The sequence below is a fragment of the Podarcis gaigeae genome, assembly GCF_964106915.1.
Source record: "Podarcis gaigeae genome assembly, chromosome: 7".
Taxonomy (NCBI): Eukaryota; Metazoa; Chordata; class Lepidosauria; order Squamata; family Lacertidae; genus Podarcis; species Podarcis gaigeae.
The window spans coordinates 86749784-86776451 of record NC_139683.1 but is presented as its reverse complement, the minus strand read 5'-3'; the positions used below and the strand labels follow the sequence as shown (position 1 = coordinate 86776451).

The following is a 26668-nucleotide window of genomic DNA, read 5'->3' as shown; positions in this document are numbered from 1 at the left end:
TACCTGAGGATTCTCCCCCAGACACAGTGGTGGCCCTTTTCAGTGTCACAGATGTGGACTCTGGAGACAGTGGCAGAACTGCCTGCACCACTGAAGTCAACCTGCCATTTGTGCTCAAACCCACAGAGAACAACTATTACCAGCTGGTGACCCAACAACCACTGGACAGAGAAAAAGTCAGTGAATATAACATTACTATCACAGCCACTGACCGGGGCTCTCCCAGACTCACTTCCACAATAATACTTCATGTTCAAATCTCAGATGTCAATGACAACCCTCCAGTGTTTGAAAAGACATTCTACGAAATGCAGTTAAGAGAAAACAATATTCCTGGTCTTCTGATCAATTCGGTCAATGCTGTTGATCTGGACACAGCGCAGAATGCCAAAGTGACCTACTCGCTTTTGCCTGGGAAGGTCAATGATGGCCCCACATCCTCTTACATCTCCATCAACTCTGAGACGGGGAACCTGTATGCCATCCGGTCTCTGGATTATGAGGAAGTAAAAGATTTCCAGGTGACGGTGAGGGCTGTGGATTCAGGTTCCCCTCCACTGAGCTCAGAAGTTCCCATCCGCGTTCAGGTCGTGGATGAAAATGACAATGCCCCCTTCATCCTCTACCCTCTCCAGAATGGCACTTCCCCCTCGAATGACCTGGTTCCCCGAGGGGCAGAGACTGGCTACCTGGTCACCAAGGTGGTGGCTGTGGACAGGGATTCTGGCCAGAACTCTTGGCTTTCCTACCAGCTGCTGAAGGCCACAGAACCGGGTCTGTTCACGGTGGGGGCCCAGAATGGAGAAGTGACCACCCTGAGGCCGGTCAGCAACCGAGACAGCTTCAAGCAGAATCTGGTTGTGGTGGTCCGAGACAACGGCCATCCTCCCCAGTCCACCTCTGCCACGCTCAGAATCCTTCTAGTGGACGGCTTCTCTGACCCTTATCTGAAAAGTGTGGCTCTCCCAAAGGAGGAAACCGTGGAGGAGGAAGACCCCAGCCTGACTATGTATCTGATCATCTGCTTGGCTGCCATCTCAAGCATCTTTCTCATTTCTGTGGTGGCGTTTGTTGTCATCAAGTTGCAGAAACGTGAAAAGTTCACAGGAACCTACAACTCTGGAGCCAGTTTCCCGGTGGGACCCGATTCCCAGGAGATCTCTGCGGATTCTGGTGCTGGATCTCTATCCCAGGCTTACAACTATGAGGTGTGCTTAGCTGGTGGGTCTCTGAACAGCGAGTTCCGGTTTCTCAGGCCCCTGTTTCCTGTTTTCTCTGTGGAGCCTCCTAACACTCAGCTGAATCCAAGGAGTTCCAATGATTCTGAAGGAGTCCCCAGTCCTGCAGGTGAAAGTCAACATGGGGTTCAGGTGAGAATATACTTTTCTTCATTTTTAACATTGCAAGGTATGTTTATGATTATTACCCTGTCTGTACTGTAGTCTAGTTATTACAGAGGCATTTAAGCATGAGCACAATGAATTGTAAATGGAGAGAATGTTGTTCTCTCTTTTTTTTCATTCATCCATTGATTTTGGAAATTCTTAATGATCTTATGTATACAGTATATTAGCTGCTGACGATGAAACCACATAACAGATTATTAGGAATAAAATGGAGATTTCCACACCAGTGTATCTCTTGTATTAAGTGCAATTTGGTTTTATTTTTATATAACCACAAGGTGGCAGAATTGGCCAACATTTTCATGGACACTGAGAATATTGTATTGCATTTATTGAAACCTTGAAGAGGCAGTATAGCAATGATACGGGAGGTAGATGCTGGTGTGAAGATATGAGGCTCAGGAGAATGAAAAACAATAAAAATCGCAGCACAAAGGTTATTTATCAAGCTGCAAAGATGGTCAGAGGATGAAAGAAGCTTGGCCAATGCTTTAACACTCTGGAAGAGGTGGAAACCATGAACGATAGCTTCAGAAAGATGAAAGGTCTGTATCTTTTGCTTCTTCTCTTTGTATTGAAAACAGTCTGCATTTCATTTCGCTATTCTGTACCTGAAGAAAAGAAAAAGGGGTTTTTGGTGGCTAATGTGCTGGAGGATTTGAAACTGGGAAAAGGGGAGCTCTCTGTTCGCAGAGCCCAGCTGGTATCCAAAAGCACAAAGCAGTATTTTCACCTTGATACTCACTCTGGGAATTTGCTGATACATGATAAAATAGACAGAGAAGCTTTATGTGGCCAGACTGATCCTTGCATGCTGCTGTCCGAAATTGTGCTTCAAAACCCCTTAAATATCTACAGTATAGAAATGAAGATAGAAGATGTGAATGACAATACTCCCAAATTCTCTAAAGATAAATTTGATCTGGAAATTCCAGAGAATGTTCCTACAAACACTCAGTTTCTCTTGGAATCTGCCCAAGATGAGGACTTCGGAGAAAACAGTATCCAAAACTACACACTCAGTCCCAATGAGCATTTCCAACTATATGTGAAAAGCAACAAGGATGGAAGGAAATATGTGCATCTTGTCCTGGAGAAGCCACTGGACAGGGAGAATAACTCACACTTTGGACTGACCCTCATGGCTGTGGATGGAGGGGTGCCACAGAGAACAGGCACAGTTCAAATAAATATTCAAGTTCTTGACAATAATGACAACTTTCCTTTGTTTACCCAGCCTGAATATAAAGCTAGGTTAAAAGAAAACAGCCCTCAGGGCACTCTGGTCTTCAAAGTGGAAGCTACAGATTTGGATTTTGGCTCAAATGCACAGATCACCTACTCATTCCACCAGGCACCGAAAAAAATATATAGTTTCTTTTATTTAAATGAAATAAATGGGGAAATCACCCTTTCTGGTCAGCTTGATTATGAAGAAGAAACCAGCTATGACATGAACATTAGAGCAACAGATGGAGGGGGTCTTTCAGGTCACTGCAAGGTCCTGGTAGATGTCGAAGATGTGAATGACAATGTCCCTGAAGTGTCCATCATATCCATCACTAGTCCTTTGGCAGAGGATTCTCCCCTGGAGACACTTGTGGCTCTCTTCAGTGTCACAGACCGAGACTCCGGAGACAATGGCAGAACCGTGTGCTCTGTGGAGGCAAACCTTCCTTTTATGTTAAAACCCACTATGAATAACTATTACCAGCTTGTCGTCCAAAGTCCCTTGGACAGAGAGAAGGTCTCAGAGTATAATATCACCATCACAGCCGTTGACCAGGGCTCCCCCAGGCTCACTTCAACAAGAATTATTAATGTTCAAATCTCAGATGTCAATGACAATCCTCCAGTATTTGAAACGTCTTCATGTGAAATGCAGATACGGGAAAACAATATTCCAGGACTGCTCATTGGCTCAGTCCATGCTGCTGATCTGGACACCGAGAAGAATGCCAAGGTCACCTACTCCCTTTTGCCTGGGAAGGTCACTGATGGCCTTGTGGCCTCTTACATCTCAGTCAACTCTGAAAGCGGAAATCTGTATGCCCTCCGATCTCTGGATTACGAGCAGATCAAAGAATTCAAAGTGACAGTGAGGGCTACAGATGGAGGGTCTCCTCCCCTCAGCTCAGAAGTTACTGTCCGAGTCGTAATCCTAGACGAAAACGACAACGCTCCCTTCTTCCTCTACCCTCTTCAGAACAGCACATCCCCCTGCAATGAGCTGGTGCCCAAGTCGGTGGAGGCCGGCTACCTGGTCACCAAGGTGGTGGCTGTGGATGGAGATTCTGGCCAGAACTCGTGGCTTTCCTATGAGCTGCTGAAGGCCACAGACCCTGGTCTTTTCAGCATAGGAGCCCAGAATGGGGAAGTGAGAACCAGGAGAGCCCTGAGCGAGCGAGACACCAGCAAGCAGAGACTCCTGATCGTGGTCAGGGACAACGGGCTCCCTCCCCGGAGCAGCACTGCCATGCTCCATGTCCTTCCCATGGGTGGCTTTTCGGATCCTTATATGAAGGCTGTGGAGGTCAGTAAAGAGGAGCAGGAAGAAGATGGGAGCTTGACCTTGTACTTGGTGATCTGCCTGGCTGCCGTCTCCTTTGTCTTCCTCGTCTGCATTGTTTCGTTGGCTGCCATCAAGATCTGCAGGAGGGATCCCAGGGAAAGTTTTATCGCTGCCCCTCCTCACTTCCCACCTGCCAGACCCGACATCCCAGAGAACTGTGGCGATTCTCAGAGCGGGTCTCTTTCCAGGAGTTACCACTACGATGTGTGCTTAACCGGGGGGTCCTTGAGCAGCGAGTTCAGGTTCCTCAGGCCCCTCATTCCTGTCTTTTCTGTGGGGGACCCAAACCTCAATGTGAACCAGACCCCTCCTTCTGCTTCCCAAGATATTCCTGATGCTTTGGAGAGCAGGAAGCCAATGGAACAGGTGAGATAATTTTAAATAACCTTTTGCTGAATATAGAGGGGGGGGTAGAGAGCGAAAGATTCAAATACGATTTCTGCAATGATATTCTGTGAAACACCTCAACAACCTGGCTGTACTATTTGGTAAAGTGAGGCGACTTTATGTGAGAGCTGGTTAGGGCTGAGTGGGGCTTTGATTGCATTTACCCTCACACATCCATTGTGGATCAGTGACGGTTTTCTGCCTGTAGCTATTCCACTGATGCAGGTCTTAGCTGTCCCATTGCACCTGTTTCAGGATCCTGCTCTTTCCTTTCTGGCATCTTTGTGCCCTTATTAGGGGGGTTGCACTCAGAGACCTTATTTCAAATCCCTGTTGAGTCCCTGTTGGGACCACTTACTGGGTGGTCTCTGAAATCTATTGTATCTCAGTCTTAGTCCATCAAGGCACTGAAAACTTGGAGAGACTTCTAATCAGACATTACTGGCATAGATAAACCAATGATAGGATTTTGTATTATGACCTTTTGGGAGGGAAAAAGGAATAAAAATGTAACAACCTGCAAGGGCGATGGTGGAGGATAGGAACCATAAGCACAAAAGTATAAATGTATGGAAGCCGATCAAATATTGAGTAAGTCCCAAATCCCCGCTGGCAACACCTTCAGATCCTGCAACATTTTAAAGTAATGTAGAGAGAATGGGATGACTCGACGCCACCACAAGCTTTTGCTTCCCTGCCCACCGGATATCCCTTCCCTGAATGCTTTACATTATGGAGGTGTTTTACATGAGGCCACCTTCCTTTATCCTTCTCACATCACCTCTCTGGCTCCCCTCTCCCAATGTCTCTGTCTACTCTTGGTCTAGGTTTCTCTTCTCTTCTCTTCTCTTCTCTTCTCTTCTCTTCTCTTCTCTTCTCTTCTCCCAACAGCACATATCTTCCTTTTCAGTTTATACTCACCCAGATTCCTTAAAAGTGCGGGCTGAAATGGAGGCCACATCAGCACCATATATTTATAGCACATCTAAAGCTTTATGAGAGATAAACTGCAGTTCCTATTATTATTATTTGGAAGGAAGCCTTGTGCTTTAAATGTATGGTTAGCACGTGTTCAGAGTTTTAGTTGAGGTTTTGAGTTAAGATTGCAAGTACTGATTCAAATAATTAAACAGGGTGATTTGTTTGTGTGTGTGTTTAAATTGCTTGTCTCTATTACTAATCATATGTTTTATCATCCAAATCTGATATGGTATATGCAGAAGAGCTGTAACAGAAAGCAAGACAACAGTGCGTTGTATCTAACACGTTCAGTGATCTTCATCACATTTGAGAGCAAGAGCTTAATGTGTAAATGTGGAATATTTTAAACATATGGAATTGGTTGTTGGCTGAATAGCTTTCATGTTTAAACAAACGCTGAAAATATATGAATTCTAATAGAGCAAATGCAGGAATCATACAGGAAAAATATACCACCTGATATTGATCCCTGTTTGACAACTTTCCCAGAACTTTGTTGAAACATATTTAATTATGTTAAATAATCTGTCTCACAGTTGGTCTTTCTTGCTCTAGCTAACAGTATATTTCTTCACTCAAAATCCAACCCCTCACACCATTCAGCGCAAAGCATGTTATTTGTAAACAGCTGCAGGTCACAGTTGCAACCTGTAAGTTCACTCATGTTCCCAAAAGCTTAGAAACGGTATCTTGCAAGCCGTGTAAAGCCGATGTAGAGTCTCACATTTTGTGCTTCTTAAAACTTAGCCTGTGTGTAACCAATACTTAGTATTTGTCTTTCAGCCCCAATACTCTCCTTCAGCAGGTGTGGGGCAGTACTAAAGCTGACATCAATATGGGGGCTGTGGGCACTCAGGTGCTGCCACTCACTTGACTTCCTGATGCTTACTTTGTATTCCTTTATTTCGGTTTGGGAGAATGGTGGTCAAGGCTGACAGATGATGCAGGATGTGGAGAGGGAGTTGAGACTGAGGCAGGCAGGAAGTGGGGCAGCCAGGTGCTTAGGGCCTTTTGGGGGGAAGAAGTCTACTGTCATAGGGTTAGGTATAGGCACTGGGAGCTGCAAATATTAGGGGTAGCATTACAAAATGTTAGGTGCTTTATTCAGCTCCGAAGTCTGCAAGGCAACTGAAAGTGCATATACATATTTATGGGAAGTGAGTATTGCAGCGTTATACAGTACACCAGCCCAAGAATAAGGAAGAGGACTCAAGATTTTAGGGTTAAATAAGGGCTGGAGCTATATTATTTTGTAAGACTGCAGTGAGATATATTCTTTTTCATGGTAGTTGCCCAGGGCAGGTATTTTTTTTTAAAAAAAACCACTTGGGTGAGATGGTGGAGACACTAGTCAGGAAGACCCCATCCTGCTCCTCCCTGCCCACAGAGCCAAAGACTTGCCAAGGCAGACCAGATCAGAGTCACACCTTCTCTGAGCTCAACTAGTTTTGTGTAACTGAGCAGAGGATTCTGACTTTTCAAGCCCAGGACCCCTGAAAGGCTTGTTAGAAGAAGCCCCCTTTACTCATCTAAATAACCCAAATAGTGACTCAGGGTGTTCACCAAGTTACATCTCTTTACTTCCTCTCCCATCGTTATTAGCAAGCCACTGCCTTTTTAGTTAGATAAAGTAAAGGTAAAGGTACCCCTGCCCGTACGAGCCAGTCTTGACAGACTCTGGGGTTATGCGCCCATCTCACTCAAGAGGCCAGGGGCCAGCGCTGTCCGGAGACACTTCCAGGTCACGTGGCCAGCGTGACAAAGCTGCATCTGGCGAGCCAGAGCCGCACACGGAAACGCCGTTTACCTTCCCGCTGGTAAGCGGTCCCTATTTATCTACTTGCACCTGGAGGTGCTTTCGAACTGCTAGGTTGGCAGGCGCTGGGACCGAGCAGCGGGAGCGCACCCCACCGCAGGGATTCGAACCGCCGACCTTTCGATCGGCAAGTCCTAGGCGCTGAGGCTTTAACCCACAGCGCCACCTGCGTCCCTTTTTTTAGTTAGATAGCCAAATGTAATTAACACCAGTCCCATTCATCAAGGAAGGCTGCCTCCCACCATTGCAATGCAGACTAGGTGTGGTGGCCTTTTCTCCAGAGCCAATTGGTGTGTGTGTGTCCTACCTGGCCAAAGTGGTGGTGGGCTTACTAGCGGGGACCAAGTGAGAGCTCCAGCTGCTTTCGCCTTTCATTGCATCATCAGCAACAGGCACTTCTAGATCTCAGTCAGAGATTCATAGCAAAGCAGCATGGCTTGGGTGAGAAGGTTAAAGGCCATCTTAAATGAAGTAATGAGAGAACACATAAACTCCATCGGGAGTTCAGCGGAAAAACCCGCAAATTGTATTCTTAAATTCTTCAGAGCACAAGGGGGCTTCTTCGTCCCAGCAGCTCTAAAATTATACGAGTAATGAGAGTTCCTTGCCAGGGTCACTCCCACAAAGGGATGCTGGAGACATTTTACTAATGGAATTTCAGTTCCTGAGTCTCTGTGAATTTACTAATGGAATTTCAATTCCTGAGTCTCTGTGAATGGAACTGTGAACTTTCTGATGATAGGTCTAGATGAGGGCTGGACATCTTCATGGTTTTCCTTGGGCATCCTAAACTTTATCAGATGAAGAGGGACCTTAAAGATCAGTGTTCATCTTACACTTCTTTTTCCTTGGCCTCCCTGCACACCTTAAATGGTCATGGCAATGTTGTTCTATTCATATTCTAAACATCTCACTGAGTTTTATGGTGAAGAAATGTGTTTGTGTGTATGTATGAGTATAATTATTTACTGTTTATAAAATGTAAATGTAACAGGCATTAAATATCGAAGAATATTCTATGCTAGGGGTTTCCAAACTGTTGCCTGTAGACCACCAGTGGTCTGCAAGCTTTATTCAGGTCATCCGTGGAGACCAACACCTATGAATGGTGGGTTTAGCACATTAGCTTCCCATTGTACTTTTATTGCTTATTTTACTTCTTATGTTGAATTTTACTTTTATTACGGTATTTTGTATTTTGTCTATGGAAATCAGATGGGTATATAATAAAATACAATATAGGAAATAAAAAAGCAATAAAAATACAACATATACAAATACAATCTAGCAACAGCTCATTACAGTTGCTACAACAAGCTAAAAGATCATTAGGTGGTTCACGAAGACACTCAGCTATTTGGCAGTGATCAGTCTTGGTGCAGGGGGCGGAAGGAGTTTGAGAAGAACCGTTCTCTGCTTATCAACAATGTCTGAGTGCTCTTACAGCTGCTGCATTTAACTTCTAACACAAGGTGGTGCAATTGCACAGGCAGTAGAAATCAGAGCTGCTGCGCCGTGCCAGAAAGCTGTGACCATTAGAAGAAAGGAATCTGAAAAAAGGGTAGCAGCTCTTGATTGCAACAAAATCTGCAGAATCTGTAGAAGGCAAGCACTGCTGCATCTACTTCATGAAACAAGGACAACAAAGGGATCTCATAATAGAGAAAAGGGCAATTCTGGCAACTGCTTTACAAAGAAGCACCTTGGATTCCAATCTGCCTTGAGAACAAAGCTGGGAAAGAAAATGAAAACCCTCCATTATAGCAGGCAAGTTTATCTCTTCTTTATCTGTCTCCGTACCTGTGGTGTGGTGTGTGAGTCCTTCCGCTATTCAGTGCCTGAGGAAAAGAAAAGTGGGTCTCTGGTGGCTAATCTGCTGAAAGATTTGAAAATGGAGGTAAAGGAGCTGTCTGCTCGGAGAGCGCAGCTGCTTTCTAAGACTGCCAAGCAGTATTTTGAGCTGGATCCCCACTCTGGGGATGTGATAATAAAAGATAAAATAGACCGGGAGTCCCTGTGTGGTCAGAATGACCCTTGTGTTCTGCTTTGTGAAATGGTGCTGGAAAAGCCATGGCAGCTGCACAGAATTGAGATTCAAATAGAAGACGTGAATGATAATTCCCCCAGATTCTCTGAAAAACAATTTGTCTTGGAAATACCTGAGCAGACACCCACAAATACCCGATTCCTTTTGGAAAAAGCTGAAGATTCAGACAAAGGACAAAATGCTGTTCAGAACTATAGTCTTAGTCCAAATGAACATTTTAGGCTGGATGTGGAAAGTCACACTGATGGTAGCAAATATGCAGAACTGGTATTAGAAAAGCCTTTGGACCGTGAGGAGAAGCCACAGGTTGCATTAATGCTGTCAGCTGTTGATGGAGGGATCCCAAGAAGAAGCGGAAGTACACAAATTATTGTTCAGGTTCTGGACACCAATGACAATGCTCCTCACTTTAATAAATCTGTATATAATGTGCAACTACTGGAAAACCTTCCACCAGGTACACTGGTCACCAAAGTTGAAGCCACTGACAGAGATCTTGGTTCCTACGCACATATCACTTATTCATTCAGCCAAGGGTCAGAAAATGTGTTGAGAATGTTCAAGTTAAATAAACACACCGGAGAGCTTACTACTGCAGGAAAAATTGATTATGAAGAAAACACAAATTATGAGATGAACATCAGAGCTACAGATGGAGGGGGCCTTTCTGCTTACTGTAAAGTCATTGTAGAGATTGAGGATGAGAACGACAATGCTCCAGAGATTACCATCACATCCATCACTAGTCCCTTACCTGAGGACTCTCCCCCAGACACAGTGGTGGCCCTTTTCAGTGTCACAGATGTGGACTCTGGGGACAGTGGCAGAACTGCCTGCACCACTGAAGTCAACCTGCCATTTGTGCTCAAACCCACAGAGAACAACTATTACCAGCTGGTGACCCAACAGCCACTGGACAGAGAACAAGCCTCTGAGTATAACATCACCATCACAGCCACAGACAGGGGCTCTCCCAGACTCACTTCCACAAGAATACTTCATGTTCAAATCTCAGATGTCAATGACAACCCTCCAGCGTTTGAAAAGCCATTCTATGAAATGCAGTTAAGAGAAAACAATATTCCTGGTCTTCTGATCAATTCGGTCCATGCTGTTGATCTGGACACAGCGCAGAATGCCAAAGTGACCTACTCGCTTTTGCCTGGGAAGGTCAATGATGGCCCCACATCCTCTTACATCTCCATCAACTCTGAAACGGGGAACCTGTATGCCATCCGATCTCTGGATTATGAGGAAGTAAAAGATTTCCATGTGACGGTGAGGGCTGTGGATTCAGGTTCCCCTCCACTGAGCTCAGAAGTTCCCATCCGCGTTCAGGTCGTGGATGAAAATGACAATGCCCCCTTCATCCTCTACCCTCTCCAGAATGGCACTTCCCCCTCGAATGACCTGGTTCCCCGAGGGGCAGAGACTGGCTACCTGGTCACCAAGGTGGTGGCTGTGGACAGGGATTCTGGCCAGAACTCTTGGCTTTCCTACCAGCTGCTGAAGGCCACAGAACCGGGTCTGTTCACGGTGGGGGCCCAGAATGGAGAAGTGACCACCCTGAGGCCGGTCAGCAACCGAGACAGCTTCAAGCAGAATCTGATTGTGGTGGTCCGAGACAACGGCCATCCTCCCCAGTCCACCTCTGCCACGCTCAGAATCCTTCTAGTGGACGGCTTCTCTGACCCTTATCTGAAAAGTGTGGCTCTCCCAAAGGAGGAAACCGTGGAGGAGGAAGACCCCAGCCTGACTATGTATCTGATCATCTGCTTGGCTGCCATCTCAAGCATCTTTCTCATTTCTGTGGTGGCGTTTGTTGTCATCAAGTTGCAGAAACGTGAAAAGTTCATAAGAACCTACAACTCTGCAGCCAATTTCCCGGTGGGACCTGATTCCCAGGAGAACTCTGCGGATTCTGGTGCTGGATCTCTATCCCAGGCTTACAACTATGAGGTGTGCTTAGCTGGTGGGTCTCTGAACAGCGAGTTCCGGTTTCTCAGGCCCCTGTTTCCTGTTTTCTCTGTGGAGCCTCCTAACACTCAGCTGAATCCAAGGAGTTCTAGTGGGTCCCAAGAAGTGCCTTGTAATGAAGAAGAAACACGTCTGAGATGTCAGGTGAGGATAATTAGTATAATATGATTATGTTCTGAATGAATAAAAATAATTATATTCAATCAATGATACTTGGTTGATGACTTAAGCTCACTGAAAGAACAGGATACGCGGAAATGTAAGTAAGGTTTGAAAGTTAATGTACTTATCAATTTATTCTTTTTCCTATTTATTGGTATGATTAAGAAAATTATGATCGCATGTACACATGAGCTAACAGTTAAATGAGCATGAATCTAAACTCAATTTTCACTGGGCTGGTATTAAATAGACTTTATAGGCTATTAATGCATTTTTCTTAGATGAACCACAAGGTGGCAATATTGGCAAGCACATTATTTTTTATTCACAATATTGCATTGTAGCAGCACTGAGGGGAAGCTATGAACAGACAAAACTGAACTAGAGAGGTGCAGGCTCCTTTTCTAGAAAGGAAATACAAAATTCAAGGGAGCAAGCATTGACCACGACAGGGGGGAAAAGAAACAATTTACACAACAGCACAGGGAGCCACTGGAGAAAACCTAAAGATTGTTCTTTTGGCCAGAACCTATATATCTTATCAAGAAGGGAGAGAAACCATGAAAGACTGCATCAGGAACAGGCAAGGTCTGTATCTCTTCGTCTTATTCTCTGTGTCTAGAGTGATGTGTATCTCAATACGTTATTCTGTGCCTGAAGAAAAGAAAAGTGGATTTCTGGTGGCTAATGTGCTGAAGGATTTGAAACTGGGAACAGGGGAGCTCTCTGCTCGCAGAGCCCAGCTAGTGTCCGAAAGCACAAAGCAATATTTCCACCTTGATACCCACACTGGGAATCTGCTGATAAATGATAAAGTAGACAGGGAAGCTTTGTGTGGTGAGACTGATCCTTGCTTGCTGCTCTCTGAAATTGTGCTCCAAAACCCCTTAAAGATCTACAGTATAGAAATGAAGATAGAAGATGTGAATGACAATACTCCCAAATTCTCAAAAAAGGAATTCAAGATAGATATTCCAGAGAATGTCCCTATCAATACCCAATTCCCATTGGAATCAGCACAAGATACAGATTTGGATAAAAATAGCGTCCAAAACTACACTCTCAGTTCCAATCAGCATTTCTGGCTCCAAGTAAAAAGTGATGAAAGTGGAAACAAATATTTGGACCTTGTTTTGGTGAAACCTCTAGATAGGGAAGAAGCAGCGGAGTTTGGACTGACTCTCACAGCTGTGGATGGAGGGGAGCCACAAAGAACAGGCACAGTTCAGATAAATATCAAGGTTTTGGACATCAATGATAATTTCCCCCAGTTTACTCATCCTGAATATAAAGTAAGGTTAAAGGAAAACAGCCTACGGGGCACTCTGGTCTCCAAAGTAGAAGCCAGAGATTCAGATTTTGGTTCAAATGCACGAATAACATACTCATTTGATCGGGTACCTGAAAAAATACACCGTTGCTTCCACTTAAATGATCTCACTGGGGAAATAACTGTTTTGGGACAAATCGATTATGAAAAAGAAACCAGCTACAGCATGAGCATCAGAGCAACAGATGGAGGGGGCCTTTCAGGTCACTGCAAGGTCCTGGTAGAGATTGAAGATGTGAATGACAATGTCCCTGAAGTGTCCATCATATCCATCTCTAGTCCTTTGGCAGAGGATTCTCCTCTGGAAACACTTGTGGCTCTTTTCAGTGTCACAGACCGAGACTCTGGAGACAATGGCAGAACCGTGTGCTCTGTTGAAGTAAACCTTCCTTTTATTTTAAAACTCACTATGAATAACTATTACCAGCTTGTGGTCCAAAGTCCCTTGGACAGAGAGAAGGTCTCAGAGTATAATGTCACCATCACAGCTGTTGACCAGGGCTCCCCCAAGCTCACTTCAACAAGAATGATTAACGTTCAGATCTCAGATATCAATGACAACCCTCCAGTATTTGAAAAGTCTTCATGTGAAATGCAGATACGGGAAAACAATATTCCAGGACTGCTCATTGGCTCAGTCCGTGCTGCTGATCTGGACACTGAGAAGAATGCCAAGGTCACCTACTCCCTTTTGCCTGGGAAGGTCACTGATGGCCTTGTGGCCTCTTACATCTCAGTCAACTCTGAAAGTGGAAATCTGTATGCCCTCCGATCTCTGGATTACGAGCAGATCAAAGATTTCAAAGTGACGGTGAGGGCTACAGATGGAGGGTCTCCTCCCCTCAGCTCAGAAGTTACTGTCCGAGTCGTAATCCTAGACGAAAACGACAACGCTCCCTTCTTCCTCTACCCTCTTCAGAACAGCACATCCCCCTGCAATGAGCTGGTGCCCAAGTCGGTGGAGGCCGGCTACCTGGTCACCAAGGTGGTGGCTGTGGATGGAGATTCTGGCCAGAACTCGTGGCTTTCCTATGAGCTGCTGAAGGCCACAGACCCTGGTCTTTTCAGCATAGGAGCCCAGAATGGGGAAGTGAGAACCAGGAGAGCCCTGAGCGAGCGAGACACCAGCAAGCAGAGACTCCTGATCGTGGTCAGGGACAACGGGCTCCCTCCCCGGAGCAGCACTGCCATGCTCCATGTCCTTCCCATGGGTGGCTTTTCGGATCCTTATATGAAGGCTGTGGAGGTCAGTAAAGAGGAGCAGGAAGAAGATGGGAGCTTGACCTTGTACTTGGTGATCTGCCTGGCTGCCGTCTCCTTTGTCTTCCTCGTCTGCATTGTTTCCTTGGCTGCCATCAAGATCTGCAGGAGGGATCCCAGGGAAAGTTTTATCGCTGCCCCTCCTCACTTCCCACCTGCCAGACCCGACATCCCAGAGAACTGTGGCGATTCTCAGAGCGGGTCTCTTTCCAGGAGTTGCCACTACGATGTGTGCTTAACCGGGGGGTCCCTGAGCAGCGAGTTCAGGTTCCTCAGGCCCCTCATTCCTGTATTTTCTGTGGGGGACCCAAACCTCAATGTGAACCAGACCCCTCCTTCTGCTTCCCAAGATATTCCTGACCAAGCGGGGAAAGAAGAATCAGGGAAACAGGTGAGCAATTAGTAATTATAGTCGAAGAAAGCATATTACATCTTAAGTGACTTTTTTTATCTGTTTCTTCACATCATCCTATTTTGGTTCAGTCTTTATGTTGCAGTTTGTAAATTTTAAAATTCATCTTTTATAGCCATTTAATAATATTTGTTCTTGCATTTCTTTTTTAACCCACCTACTCTCTTCACTTGGAGCTATTTAAGTTCCCTTGAACCTCTCTTTGATCTTCTGTTCTTGTTTTTTCCAGGGCATTATTGTTTTTACTTCTCTGTAGAACAGGGGGTTGGGGACCTTCCAGTCAAAGACCACATTCTTCTCTGGCCAACTCTCCAAGGCCGAAGTGGGTAGGACTAATATCCAAATATGTAGGACCAAGTGACCTAGAACCCAATGATATCTCCATTTCTCTCCTGAACATCAGTCTTATGATCCCACCTTTTCTGAATGCTTATAAGCTTCTCTTAAACTTTAAAAACTCTTGCCTTGTTTACTAGGAAAGTGCAGTAACATCTCTCTCAATCCTAGAACTGTGCCAGGAATTCAGAATTTTTTAAAAAAGTGTTTCAGTTCTTCCAAACTGTCAATATCTAGAATTTAATTGGTTAACCTCACTGCCTACTTGATATCAAAGAAGATATCTAATTTATATCTGGTTAATGAAGAAGCTGACCACATTTAATAACCTGATATGAAAAGGAAAATATTAAATTTAGGTATTAAGATATAAAGGAAGTTTCTAGATTACACTTACTTTTTAACCAGATTAATTTATGAATTAATGCTATGTTTCTGTAATTGATTTAAGCTTTTGCATGTTAATAGCAGTGCTTGGAAAGTTCTACTTTATCCTGTCCAAAAAGGGATTAGTTCTAGTTCCAGTTTGTCCCTTTACAAAATGAATTTGTCCAGTTCAAGTCCCAATTCAGTCTCAACATGTTTTCAGCATTCATAATGTCACAAGCTGCTGTTCTTAAGTAAAAGGTTCAAAAGTATATCACATAGGTAATAAGTTGCCTGACAGACAGAATGTCGAAGGGTGAAGCTTTATCCATAATTGTATTTCCATAAAAGAAAAGGCCTGCCCTGATCAATATTTGTAAGATAGACATACTGTATACTAAAGGTGCTAGCCATAATTTGCTTTATTCCCATTGCTGTACCTCTCACTGCAGGCTGTTCCTGTTGAAAGAAAGCAAAGATTCGGAGAATGCCTCCCGATTCCTTCCTTCTGATTGCATAGCAACGTAAAACAGTGACCTTAGCAATTGCAACACCTCCATATCTGCCTAATAAACCATAGAACATTCCCTCAACATTTTGCTTTATAGATGACTAAGTTACTGACTTCTTCTTTAGAAAACAACAACAAAAAACAAAGTAGCAGTCTAAGACGCAGGACCTTAAGCAGCTCTGCTCCAACTCCAGACACCTTGTTAATGACACAATCAAGGGGGTGAAAATCTCACCCAAATCACCCATGAACACCTCAGAATTTGTGCTTCATGCACAGCCAACATACAGCTCTAGTGATTAGTCATTCTCTCTTAATTTCTAAAGTAGTTTTTTGTGGGGTAGGGTTCCAGTCTCATATACCTCTAGAATGTTTGACTCTAGATAGCACATGAAGGGGTTAAACCATAGAGTAAGCTGTCCTGCCAGGCTTTGCCTACCTCATCACTGCTCACCTTGAGAGGAAATGGGTCAATAAGCCTTTGTTGTAAGGAGGTCATTCTACCTTCATGGTTTTAACCAGCCTTTTTTGTTTCATACCAGAACAGAGGCTCAACTAGTGTTTTTGTCTATCAGTATTTAGAAACTTGTACCTTTTATAGCTAAGCAATGTTTTAACTGATTGTGCATCTTTTCTGGCTGCTGTATGGAAAAACACATGAATCTGACCTCTGAAGAGTTTTGCTAGTAAACCATGTTATGGCTTGCAAAACATGTGGTTGATATGCTAGGGAAATGGGATACAGTGAAAAGAACTTTGAAAACTGGGCATTTGGGGACTTACTTGAAGGGCACATTTTAAGGTTTTCCTTAAATTTCCATGTTTTTCTCTGCTGCTTGTTGTGTGATGTTAAATCTCTGCTGAGGTTTCTCTCACCAAAGAGTGCTTGCCCAAAACTGGGGTCTTGGCTTCTAGGATTCCAACATTTTTAAAGGATCTTTAGCTGTTTCTGAAAAGTAGATGTGATACAGGCATTTTCCTGGGCAACCTCCCCCAGAATGCTTTACTCTGCAGAAAGACCCAACCCCTTCTGAGAGCAAAATAAAGTCGAAGTAGAAGCCTTTAGCTTCCTGTACAATGAAGTTGGGGTCACTTTGACACCTGCACCATAACAGTTTTAAATTCAATTGAAAGCTCTCCCAAGACAATGGTGGTAATCCATGGAGGCTCATTCTGACCATTACCAATGGCTCCCAGGTGGTCTTTTTGGAGAACCAGTGCTATGATGTATTTAGAACAGCACACTGCAGCATAATGCCCCCTTTTCTAAAAAAGCCAATGCAATTCTGGGCTGCATCAATAGGAGTATAGCATCTAGATCAAGGGAAGTAATAGTGCCACTGTATTCTGCTCTGGTCAGACCTCACCTGGAGTACTGTGTCCAGTTCTGGGCACCACAGTTCAAGAAGGACACTGACAAACTGGAACGTGTCCAGAGGAGGGCAACCAAAATGGTCAAAGGGCTGGAAACGATGCCATATGAGGAACGGCTAAGGGAGCTGGGCATGTTTAGCTTGGAGAAGAGGAGGTTAAGGGGTGATATGATAGCCATGTTCAAATATATAAAAGGATGTCACATAGAGGAGGGAGAAAGGTTGTTTTCTGCTGCTCCAGAGAAGCGGACACGGAGCAATGGATCCAAACTACAAGAAAGAAGATTCCACCTAAACATTAGGAAGAACTTCCTGACAGTAAGAGCTGTTCGACAGTGGAATTTGCTGCCAAGGAGTGTGGTGGAGTCTCCTTCTTTGGAGGTCTTTAAGCAGAGGCTTGACAACCATATGTCAGGAGTGCTCTGATGGTGTTTCCTGCTTGGCAGGGGGTTGGACTCGATGGCTCTTGTGGTCTCTTCCAACTCTATGATTCTATGATTGTCTTCTTGCTGTACGGTGACTTGCCACACTAAGGGCAGTCTTTGGGTTACCTGCTGTATTCCTTCCCTTTGCCAGGTTAACATCACATGAGTTAGTTTGTAGTGTCTAGGTCTGCAACCTCCTACTGACTCCCAAGTTTTCTTTCTCTGACCATCCTGCTTGTGAGATTTGCAATGAGGTAAAAAGTGCTTCTCTAGCTCTTCTTTGTCTGTTTTAAAACAGTTATATCTGGACATTTGTGAGTCTCCTTGAGAGGATTATATTCCCTTCTGCTGGCTCCATAGTGCACAAAAGAGTGTTTACTTGCTGTTCCTGTGTCCAGGTGTCTGGAAGAAGCTTTGGAATCTGCCTATCTAAAGTGGCCAGCCTTCAAAGTGCTGGAAATCAAATTATTTGTGCAATGTGGAAATCAACCAGGGATGGAGTAGCCCTGTTCAGAGGGGTCATAGATGGCTTGGACTCACCTTTATGGGTCATTGTAGACTCTCTGAGTTCCAGGTCTCTCCTCTCCCTCTGTTTTCTTTCCTCCTTTTCTGGAGTGATACCCCATCAGTAGCTGTACCAGCAGAGCCTTCCTGCAGGTACTCTCAGTTTACAGGCCTCTCTTTTGCCTGTTATTTGAGAGATAAACACTGTGGCTGCAGTAGCTGGGCCTCCTAGTATTCCCTGAGTGTTAACCTGTGACTACCTTTCTGTTTTGTGAGGCTATCAGAATACTGCTGGGAACATAGAAAGTCTCCATTCTGACACCACGGTAAAGCAGGACTAACTTAAATTTCCTGCTTGCGACCTCTAACCTCCTTGCACGGTGCCACCCATATATACCGCTAACACTCCCATATCTATTGGGACTGGTAGGTCAGAAGGCAGGGAGACCAACAGTAGGTGGAGCCAGAACTAATGACAGCAAGATCCAAAATCCATTCTGAGGTCTGCAAGGGCAACACTGAAACTAAGTGGGGAGAATGTGAGGAGCAGTGCCACCTCCAGAACTGGTAGTATGTAAGAATCAAGACAGAGAGGTGGATGGGGCAGTACCTCATTTGCCTTAACATGCCAGCCTCCATTATTGGCAATTATTTGTATTTTTCAGATATTGTCTCATTAATGTGTGAAATGTATCCAGAGGTTAGTTTACATTATCTGGCTTTAGTTGAGTGATGGCCTGAGCTGTGTGCAAAATTCCATGTTCATATAATGAATTTGTATACACATTCCATACCTTCCAGTTAATATGGGGTCAATGTTATTTATTCACCTTCTCAAACAGGCTCACATTAACTGCAAACCCCAAGATCTGCATCCATATCTTTCTCTATAAGGAACTTCATATAGATATTAATAGTAAGGGGTGGGGACCAGCTAACTGACAAAGATTGCAGTTATATGTATTTCAAACACAAGATGGTGCCATTGCACAGCACATATTCTTAAAGAAAAGATTAATGTTTGGAAAGCATAGACAAGGGCAAAACAATCTGGAAGCAAAAGAGATACAGCTCTTCATTGCAAAAAAATCAGGAGGAGGAAGACAGCGGTGTGCATTTTCAGGAATAAATACAGCAAAGGGATACAGCTAAGGACAACAACATATTTTTCTGTTGTTCAATCTGTATTGAGTGAATTTGGAACAATGGAAATGAATAACAGGAACAGGCAAGTGACTTTTTTCTTTCTGTCTCTCTGCATGTATGGGGCAATATGCAATTCCATCCAATATTCAGTGCCAGAGGAAAGGAAAACTGGGTCCTTGGTGGCTAATGTGCTGAAAGATTTGAAAGTGGATGCAAAGGAGCTGTCTGCTCGGAGAGCCCGGCTGGTTTCTAAGAGCAGCAAGCAGTATTTCCAGCTGGATCCTCATTCTGGCAACATTATATTAAAGGATAGAATAGATCGAGAGGCTCTCTGTGGTCAGAATGACCATTGTGTTCAGCTCTCTGAAATTGTGCTAGAAGATCCATTGAAGCTATATAGAATTGAAGTTCAAATAGAGGATGTGAATGATAATTCCCCCGAATTCTCGAAAGATCAATTTATTTTTGAAATACCTGAACAAACTCACATAAATACTGTATTCCCTTTGGAGAGAGCTCAAGATTCAGACAAAGGAAAAAATACTGTTCAGAATTACACACTTAGTCCTAATAAGTATTTTAGGTTGGATGTGCAGAGTCACAGTGATGGTACTAAATATGCAGACCTAGTATTGGAGAAACCATTAGACCGTGAGGTGGAAGCACAGCTTTTCCTAATTCTGTCAGCTGCTGATGGAGGAATACCCCACAAAACTGGAACAGCACAAATCATCATAGATGTTCTGGACACCAATGATAATGCTCCTCTATTTAATAAATCTGTGTACCAGGAAAAACTGATGGAAAACAGCCCATTGGGTACATTAGTCACTAGAGTTGAAGCCAGAGACAAGGATATTGGTTCCAATGCTGAAATCACTTACTCATTTAGCCAAGTGCCAGAAAATGTGCAGAAATCATTCAGGTTAAATAAAAATACTGGGGAACTTACTATCTCAGGTATAATTGATTATGAAGAAAGCTCAAATTATGAAATGAAAATCAGAGCTACAGATGGAGGGGGCCTTTCTGCTTACTGTAAAGTCATTGTAGAGATTGAGGATGAGAACGACAATGCTCCAGAGATTACCATCACATCCATCACCAGTCCCTTACCTGAGGACTCTTCCCCAGACACAGTGGTGGCCCTTTTCAGTGTCACAGATGTGGACTCTGGGGACAGTGGCAGAACTGCCTGCACCACTGAAGTAAACCTGCCATTTGTGCTCAAACCCACCGAGAACAACTATTACCAGCTGGTGACCCAACAGCCACTGGACAGAGAACAAGCCTCTGAGTATAACATTACTATCACAGCCACTGACAGAGGCTCTCCCAGACTCACTTCCACAAGAATACTTCATGTTGAAATCTCAGATGTCAATGACAACCCTCCAGTGTTTGTAAAGCCATTCTATCAAATGCAATTAAGGGAAAACAATATTCCTGGTCTTCTGATCGGTTTCGTCCATGCTGTTGATGTGGACACAGCACAGAATGCCAAAGTGACCTACTCGCTTTTGCCTGGGAAGGTCAATGATGGCCCCACATCCTCTTACATCTCCATCAACTCTGAAACGGGGAACCTGTATGCCATCCGGTCTCTGGACTATGAGGAGGTAAAAGATTTCCAGGTGACGGTGAGGGCTGTGGATTCAGGTTCCCCTCCACTGAGCTCAGAAGTTCCCATCCGCGTTCAGGTTGTGGATGAAAATGACAATGCCCCCTTCATCCTCTACCCTCTCCAGAATGGCACTTCCCCCTCGAATGACCTGGTTCCCCGAGGGGCAGAGACTGGCTACCTGGTCACCAAGGTGGTGGCTGTGGACAGGGATTCTGGCCAGAACTCTTGGCTTTCCTACCAGCTGCTGAAGGCCACAGAACCGGGTCTATTCATGGTGGGGGCCCAGAATGGAGAAGTGACCACCCTGAGGCCGGTCAGCAACCGAGACAGCTTCAAGCAGAATCTGATTGTGGTGGTCCGAGACAACGGCCATCCTCCCCAGTCCACCTCTGCCACGCTCAGAATCCTTTTAGTGGACGGCTTCTCTGACCCTTATCTGAAAAGTGTGGCTCTCCCAAAGGAGGAAACCGTGGAGGAGGAAGACCCCAGCCTGACTATGTATCTGATCATCTGCCTGGCTGCCATCTCAAGCATCTTTCTCATTTCTGTGGTGGCGTTTATTGTAATCAAGTTGCAGAAACGTGAAAAGTTCACAGGAACCTACAACTCTGCAGCCAATTTCCCGGTGGGACCTGATTCCCAGGAGAACTCTGTGGATTCTGGTGCTGGATCTCTATCCCAGGCTTACAACTATGAGGTGTGCTTAGCTGGTGGGTCTCTGAACAGCGAGTTCCGGTTTCTCAGGCCCCTGTTTCCTGTTTTCTCTGTGGAGCCTCCTAACACTCAGGTGAATGCAAGGAGTTCCAATGATTCTGAAGGAGTCCCCAGTCATGCGGGTGAAAGTCAACATGGGGTTCAGGTGAGAACACTGTTGGGAATTTGTTTTCTAATATTTAATTTTTAAGGATGGGATTCAACCAAGTGCTAAGTGAGGTATGCTTGTGTGGAATGAGGTTCACTCACACAATGAATGAATGAATGAATCTTCATTTGCGTCAGCCATTGGCCATAGCAATAAAACAATATGATACAGTGGTACCTCGGGTTACAAACACTTCAGGTTACAAACACCTCGGGTTACAAACTCCGCTAACCCAGAAGTAGTACCTCAGGTTCTGAACTTTGCCCCAGGATGAGAACGGAAACCACGCGCCGGCAGCATGACGGCAGCAGGAGGCCCCATTAGCGAAAGCACGCCTCAGGTTAAGAACAGTTTCGGGTTAAGAACGGACCTCCAGAACGAATTTAGTTCGTAACCTGAGGTACCACTGAATACAAAGAATAGAAATGAAAAGTCAATTATATAAAATACATTTTAGGGGTTTGGATCAATAGTCAAAACGCTCACACAATATACTTTGCTCCTTTTGTTGCACTGCACATTCCCCAAACTTTCAGACCAGATTTAATATTACATATATGGGAAAGACAAAAACCAGTTTACATGTCATTTGTGAAAATGGATTGCAGTATTTCGTTGCAGATTCTTCAAATATAATGTCTGTCCATTGACTACCAAACTTCATTAATCACATTTACCAGAAATTCAATCTTTCCACTTCTGAAAATAACTCTGAGTTAGGGTATTTTACCTACGGGAAGCCTTTCTGAAATGAGAGAATGCTTTAAGTTGGAGGTTTAATTTGCAAATCGGGCTTTTGCTATATATGGCTTAAATAGGGTAGTAAGTGGAGAATCCAATATATTCATCACTACATAGTATTATTTCAAAGAAATGTAAGACAGATTGTGAATTAATGAAACTGGAATACATTATTAGTAGTAAGACTTTATGAATATATTCTGAATGCTCTGTGAAAATGATGTTCTTGCTAAAGGGGAGGAGAATATACGGTGAGTGGAAGAATGATAATTATGGGGAGTTATTGAAGATATGTCATTCCTCGGTGTGAATATGGGGATTAGAACAATACAATAAATCTTCCGGAAGGAAGTCCCAATTTCCAACAGCACCATGGAAGACTAAAATTGGCTGAACAGAAACTGGGTAAGAGAACCATTTGGGAAACAAAAGAGATATAATTTTTAAAAATTGTGAGAGTTATGAAGCTAAAAACTCATTATTAAAGTATGGTGTAAGACTCAAAAGAATCATGAAGACAATTATGAGGAGTTATTCATTTGGTGCTAAGGTGCACTGTAACTAGAGCAGTAACTTCACATCTTTCATTCAGCCACTTAAACTCAGTGAGTGATATTGGATAAAGTAGAGGCGTATAATTTATAGAGATAGAATGAAAGTTGAAACTTCATCTAGATAACAAGGAAGCACTGTTGGCCAGGTAATCATATGATCCAAAATCATAACTTGTTTGGGATGGCATTGTGCTCCTCCCTCTTAGGAGGAGGCTCCTGGATCTCCAGGTGGCAGTCTGAGCAGGAGAACCTCTTCATTAACTCTGACCAGTGTGCCAGCCATGCCCTTTCTGGCAACAGTGACCCACGCCAAAGTAATATACACATTAGACCGCTATAATGTGAATTAAGTTGGGACTGTCTTTGCAGAGCACTTGAAAACTTCAGTTGGCCCATAGAAAGCTGCCTTATACCAAGCCAGACCATTGGTCCCTCCAGCCCAGCATTGCAAACACTTTTTAGGGTTTCAGGAAGGAATCATTCCCTGCCATAGCGGTCAAAATATGGCTGATAAAATATGTTGAACATTGCTTGCATGCCTTAAGAGTTGTGTCCTCCCGTGCATATTTGCCTGCACATCTAGGTCAACTGCTATGCTCCATTTTCCTCCACCATCTAAGCCAAACCTTGGCTTAGCTGTAGATGTTTTTTGTGGTGATTGTTGGTAAGTAATTGTGGCAAAAGTCTCTTAGCTGGTGTATTTATTTTGAGCTGGGCTGCTTTCCTGATTTTGGATTTTATTCTTGTTTTATTGAAAATGTTGTGAGCTGCCTCATAAAGAAGTAGGGTACAGATTGTGTGAACAAGCTAACAACTATTTGTGTCACTCTAATGAAGGAAAGAAGGCTTGGGAATGGAGGTTAGTAGCAAATGTTAATGCTACAAAGCTGCTGCTGGACAAAAGGTATAGTTGGTTTTGGTATAATGAGTGCCCTGCTATGATCTCAGGCATTGTATTGAGTTCGTTCAAGCTGAAAAGAAACGGGATTGTCACCAAACTCATAGTACTACCTTCCTTGGCAGTATAACGTTGTTGTATCGCACAGTTACAGTTCATATTTTGGGTTTTCAGAAAAGGTTTGCTATGTTCCTATCTGGTAAGCATGGCATTCCATTACACTCTTCTTACTGCAGCTTAATGCCTTGGCAGCATTTATCTAATGAAAACCACATCAGCTTTCAGAAAATTACAATGCACTTTTTTATGTCCTTTGCAGGCCAGAGCATCACTCTCTGAAGACGCTGCTCCCAGATCTGGAGCCCCGGGTTGCATTGTTAATCAGGCAACTGGGGCAAATATAAACTGTGGTCAAAATGACTGGCTTACCTATCAATAGATGAGGACGACCAACTCCATCCATCTTTCTTTCTCTGAAGACAAATAACCAAATGTTCAAGTCTCATGCAAGAAACTTGACCCCTGGCCTAAAAAAATATGGGTCCTCTGCCTAAAGGAGAAAGATACCAGGAAACTCTCTTGTGCAAGCAAATAGAAAAGAACAGAAATGCTCTTGTGCTGTTCTCATTCATTTCGATGGAGCTTATGTAGGAGAATGTGTAGCTGGATTGTCCACATACATTGACCTAGTAGACAATTATATTTATGCTTTGTAGGATTTTACAATAGCCCACTGCTCTTTTGATCTAGCTGGTTAAAGAAATGTAGGTGACTTTATTGCATGCTCATTGTTGTAATTATTCCTTAGTTTATTTTTATGCTAGCTTTGCTGCTTTCCTTCAAATATTTTCAATGGTTATAGCAATTTCTCATAAATTCTGTTTGCTGCTTGTAATGCAGCTGTTAGTAGTATCCAGTAGCTTCATTTGAAGACCTAGCAAGACAAATGATGAATATAATCAGTAAGGGGGAGAAGTCTGGACATAGTCCACTGGGACATTGAAAGGAATGGGAGCTTTGTAAGAGAATATTTCTCCCATTTATTTCAGCGAAGCTTGCACATAGGACTTCCATTTCTCAGTGAATTTACACTTTATTTTCTAGTCATAGTTACACTGTGTGTGCACTTTCCTGTCTAAAGGCTCAATTCTACCGTTTCCTGTAGTTATATTTGTGTTAGCAACTTCTCTTTCATTGGCCTAGTTTGCACATAACACTGAACTAAATCTAGATGCTCACTTGATTATTATATCACAGAACAGTTAAAAGCACAAGCAAGAGCAGTCAAGCCTAGAGAACAGTTTGAACTTTTTGCCACTTGCAGCTCTGTAGCTTTTGGAGGAGGTCTGGGCTGACATGTAGCGCTTACATTGTGGTTAATACTAAGATATATAAACCAGCTACAAATTTTGGTTAATGAACCATAGTTAAACTGTTGAGCTGGGTTCACACATAACAGTCAGCTGCAGTTTAATGAACCATAAATTAATAAACCATAGCTTAGTGTTATGTGCAAACCAGGCTGTCGAGTCCACATACACACACTGCAAGTGTGCATACACATACATGTGCACATGTTTTCTCTGAAATTTAACTATTCCTGTTTTCCTGCAATTGACCCACAATCTGCGGCCAGTGTTTAAAAACTGAGATAAACCTAGGTTATGGGCACAACAATGAAATGTCAAGGGTGCTTTTTTATAGGAAGAATACAAAACTGAAAATGAACTGCAGATAAAATATTATGTTCATTTTTCACATGGTCTAGTCCTTTCCCTGCCCAACCCCCTAATATTCTTAAGATAGTTTCTTCTCCAGTCTTCAGAGAGTAGCTGGAAGTAGGGAGACAGAAAAAAGGTAATCTTTTCCTTCCACTCTGCAGTTTTAATCTGAAATCTTAGTCAAAGAAGTGCGCCCAGAGCTCTGAAACTGCTCGCGCTAATGAAATTCTCTGCCGCAAAATGTGCCTAGAAAAATGGGAGTTTCGAACACTGCAGCTGATGCTGAGAATTTTTTTGCAAGCTAATCAATACTTCTTTCCAGCAATGGGATAATGAAGCATACTGTATTTGAAAAGAACAATGTAAACTATGCTAAATCACATTATTTAAAGCTGGCCTTTAATGTTAGTTTATTTATGGTGTTTGGAACTACTCCGGTGGTAACTAGATGGACACCAAAATGATTCCAATCTCCATTCTCTACAGTGACAAGGACAATTTAGTGTTAAACCCAGCTGTCAGCCTATGATAAACTGCTACTGTAAACACTCTAAAACAGGAATTATAGACTATATTATAACAGTGTGGTTTCACAGTTATGTGGTTATGTAGTTGTGCAGTTTGGAATAGAATTTTCAGTAAACCTTTGTGTTTTGGGAATTGTATTATATTCTTACAATGACAAAAATTCACAATAGTGAAGCATTTTGAAGTCTGTGGATGAAAGGAAGTGGCAAGTAGTCTTATAGTGAAACAGGATAGGAAAGAGTGCAATTTATATACAACTGGAATCAGCAGGGAAACAGATATAGAATGCACATATTTCTTTTATGCACTGTCAATGTCATCTTTTTGTTATGAGAGGATGAAAAAGATGCTGTGTACTTTTACATATTGTTTGCTAGATTTGAATATCATTTTTGTATGTTCATAAAATAATAAAATCACTTTCTAAAATCTATGGATGGAAATGCTTTGTGAAACAGGATCCCTGGGGTGGGGCAGCAAGCATCAGCAAGGCAAACTGCCAAGGCCACAAACCATAGCCTGCTTTACAGACCAGACATGGGCCAGAGGGAGAAAATTCTCCCTGATCTGCTTTACCAACCTATTGTAGTTGTAATAATTTAGAGCCATTTCCTTACAATAAACATTGGGATGGGAGTTTAGAGGACACCTGGAGAATGAAGGCATTCTGTCAATTTCCCTCAGCTTGACTATATTATTCACTACTTGTATTGCTAACTGCTGGGATAC

General features: G+C 43.4%; 2 protein-coding genes across 2 annotated transcripts in view; both read left to right on the top strand.

Moving 5' to 3' along the window:
• Positions 1 to 23106, top strand: part of LOC310848861 (protocadherin beta-16-like) — a 53438-nt gene extending 30332 nt beyond the window's left edge. The window contains exon 2 of the mRNA XM_083748414.1: positions 21495 to 23106. Within this exon, the coding sequence (XP_083604540.1) occupies positions 21495 to 21539 (45 nt within the window). The 3' untranslated portion in view covers positions 21540 to 23106. The remainder of the gene's footprint in view (positions 1 to 21494) is intronic.
• LOC310849420 (uncharacterized protein) overlaps positions 1 to 26372 on the top strand; it is a 79414-nt gene extending 53042 nt beyond the window's left edge. Inside the window, exon 3 of the mRNA XM_083749572.1 lies at positions 24010 to 26372. Within this exon, the coding sequence (XP_083605698.1) occupies positions 24010 to 24129 (120 nt within the window). The 3' untranslated portion in view covers positions 24130 to 26372. The remainder of the gene's footprint in view (positions 1 to 24009) is intronic.
• The last annotated feature ends 296 nt before the right edge of the window (positions 26373 to 26668 follow it).